At 37.9% G+C, this 2,643-nt stretch overlaps 1 protein-coding gene across 1 annotated transcript; it reads left to right on the top strand.

The window, feature by feature from the left end:
• The first annotated feature begins 744 nt into the window (after positions 1-744).
• LOC102822810 (olfactory receptor 5B3-like) lies at positions 745-1,689 on the top strand. Its single transcript, XM_006875796.1, has one exon. The coding sequence runs from the start codon at positions 745-747 to the stop codon at positions 1,687-1,689; it is 945 nt and encodes a 314-aa protein (XP_006875858.1).
• The last annotated feature ends 954 nt before the right edge of the window (positions 1,690-2,643 follow it).

The following is a 2,643-nucleotide window of genomic DNA, read 5'->3' as shown; positions in this document are numbered from 1 at the left end:
AAGCTAGTGTTCTCCCATGTAAACTATCATATAATTCATAATAAAACTTTTTTTTTTTAAGTTTGTGGAAAATCCATTTTTCCATGAACTTTTTGAAGCCCCCTCGTGTCTCTCAATTACTTCACTGTGTATCCACAAACATTGAGTATGAGCCAATAGAGCCAATGAGTTCTGTTAATCTGAGGTCAATTCAATTCTATTTAAATTCAATTAAGATGATTAGATTTGGAAGTTCTTTGCCTGGATTCTGTCCTTGACTTTGTCTGGTACTACTTCAATAAAGTTGCAAAAACTACACAACTTCTTGTACCTCATAAGTTAAGTATAGGTATGAACTAATCAATCTCATATGGTTGTTGGGAGGAATAAATGAATATGCATACAACATGATTGTAAATTTTTGCTATGTTGAAAAAGCTGATTGACAATTAGTGTCATTCCAGACATGTCATCTTGTCCTAGTTATTACATTTTCTACAGATCAGTTTACAAATTTATGAAAATTTTAAAGTAAAGTATATGATACATGAGGTACCTCAGCTTCAACAGCTTGAAACTCTCTGGATGATTGATGTACCAAATGTTATGACCAAGCCCATAATACTTGTATGGAGAGTCTTGAAATACAGAGTTTTGCTATAATGCAGTAAAATATAATGTATTCCAATTCCATTTTATTCTCTTCTCTGCTAAACACTTTGCTCTTTTTTTCCTTCATAGCTACAGAACATTTCCAAATATCAGATGGAGAACAATACAGTGGTGACTCAGTTCATTCTACTTGGACTAACAAATGCCCCTGAACTTCAAATCCCTCTTTTTATCTTAGTCACCCTCATTTACCTCATCAGTTTGTTTGGGAACCTGGGGATGATTGTGTTGATTCTGATGGACTCTCGATTGCATACTCCCATGTACTTTTTCCTCAGCAACCTCTCTCTGGTAGACTTTGGTTACTCCTCAGCAGTTACTCCGAAGGTCATGGCTGGGTTCCTCATGGAAGACAAGGTCATCTCCTATGATGGATGTGCAGCTCAAATGTTCTTTTTTGTAGCCTTTGCTACTACAGAGAGTTACCTCCTGGCTTCAATGGCCTATGATCGTTATGCAGCAGTGTGTAAACCTCTACATTATACCACCATCATGGAGACCAATGTGTGTGCTTGTCTGGCCATCGGTTCCTATATCTGTGGCTTCCTGAATGCCTCCATCCACACTGGGGACACCTTCAGTCTCTCTTTCTGTATGTCCAATGTGGTCCATCATTTTTTCTGTGATATTCCAGCAGTCATCATTCTCTCTTGCTCTGATAGACATGTTAGCGAGATGGTTCTTGTGTTTGTGGTTGGCTTTAATATCTTTTTTGCTCTTCTGGTTATCTTTATTTCCTACCTTTTCATATTTTCCACCGTATTGAAAATGCAAACTGCTGAGGGATACTGGAAAGCTTTATCTACCTGTGCTTCACACTTCATTGCAGTCTTCATCTTTTATGGGACATGCATCTTCATGTACCTACAGCCGAGCACCAGTCATTCCATGGATATAGACAAAATAGCATCTATATTCTATGCTATTGTCATCCCCATGCTCAACCCTCTGGTCTACAGCCTGAGGAACAAGGAGGTCAAGAATGCATTCAGGAAGGTTATTGAGAGGGCAAAATTGTTTCTAGGCTTAATTGTATAACATTGTGAGATTGATTCACAACAACCTACTTTCAGTTCTGTCAGAATACATACTTCTGTGTATAATAGTGCACATTTCAAAGCCCAATGTAACTTAAAATTACAAACTGCTGCTTAGGGGAAATTTTGTATACATATCATATATGAGCACACAGTGTTTCTGTATAATAAGCACTGGATTGTGAACCACATAGTCAGTGATTTGAACCCACCAGGTGTTCTTAAGAGAAAGATGAGGCTTTCTTCTCCAGCAAAGACATACAGCCTCGAAAAACCTGCAGAGGGTAGCTATGCATTGAAAACAATTCAGCGGCACATAACAACAACAATAATATATGTATATGGTCCAGAAGTGTAAAAACTGAATGAAAATGGAGTTCTTATAATAATAGTAGTGTTTTGCTTCCAAACCCTTGTGAATTATATTTGGTATACCACATGCTTTCTACACATGTTCTCTTTCTTATGCCAGTATAAGCATATATGTCCTTAGGGCACACAAAGTTCTGGAACAGAAGCATAGGCAAAGACCCTAAGGGGATTTGTTAAATGAGGTAAGTAGAACATGTATGTTATTGTTGTTAAGTGCCATTAAGTAGGTTCCCACTCATAGCAACTGTGCACAGGGTTTCCAAGGAGCACTGGTGAGTTTGAACCGTCAACCTAGTGGTTCAAACTGACGTTGCAGTCCAGTGCTTTATCCCACAGTACCACACTAGGACTCTGGAGCATGTATACTTTTTAGTAAAACAGATTAAAATATCTATTGAGAGATCAGAAAAAAAATTCATGTCTAATCCTGGTGTGTGTGGATCATGTATATGATTCGCTTGTGTGGATCATGACAAGCTATGGGCAACATTGTGAAGTATGAGTATTCCAGAACACTTAATTGTGCTCATGAGGAATCTATTCATAGACCAAGAGGCAGTTGTTTGAACAGAACATGGGAACA

The sequence above is a fragment of the Chrysochloris asiatica genome, unplaced genomic scaffold (assembly GCF_000296735.1).
Source record: "Chrysochloris asiatica unplaced genomic scaffold, ChrAsi1.0 scaffold00339, whole genome shotgun sequence".
Taxonomy (NCBI): domain Eukaryota; kingdom Metazoa; phylum Chordata; class Mammalia; order Afrosoricida; family Chrysochloridae; genus Chrysochloris; species Chrysochloris asiatica.
The sequence above is the reverse complement of the archived record's forward strand: the minus strand, read 5'-3'. Positions and strand labels throughout refer to the sequence as shown.

Bases quoted from the DNA above. Each gene is read 5' to 3' on its own strand.
- LOC102822810 (XM_006875796.1), top strand. From the start codon at position 745: ATGGAGAACAATACAGTGGTGACTCAGTTCATTCTACTTGGACTAACA.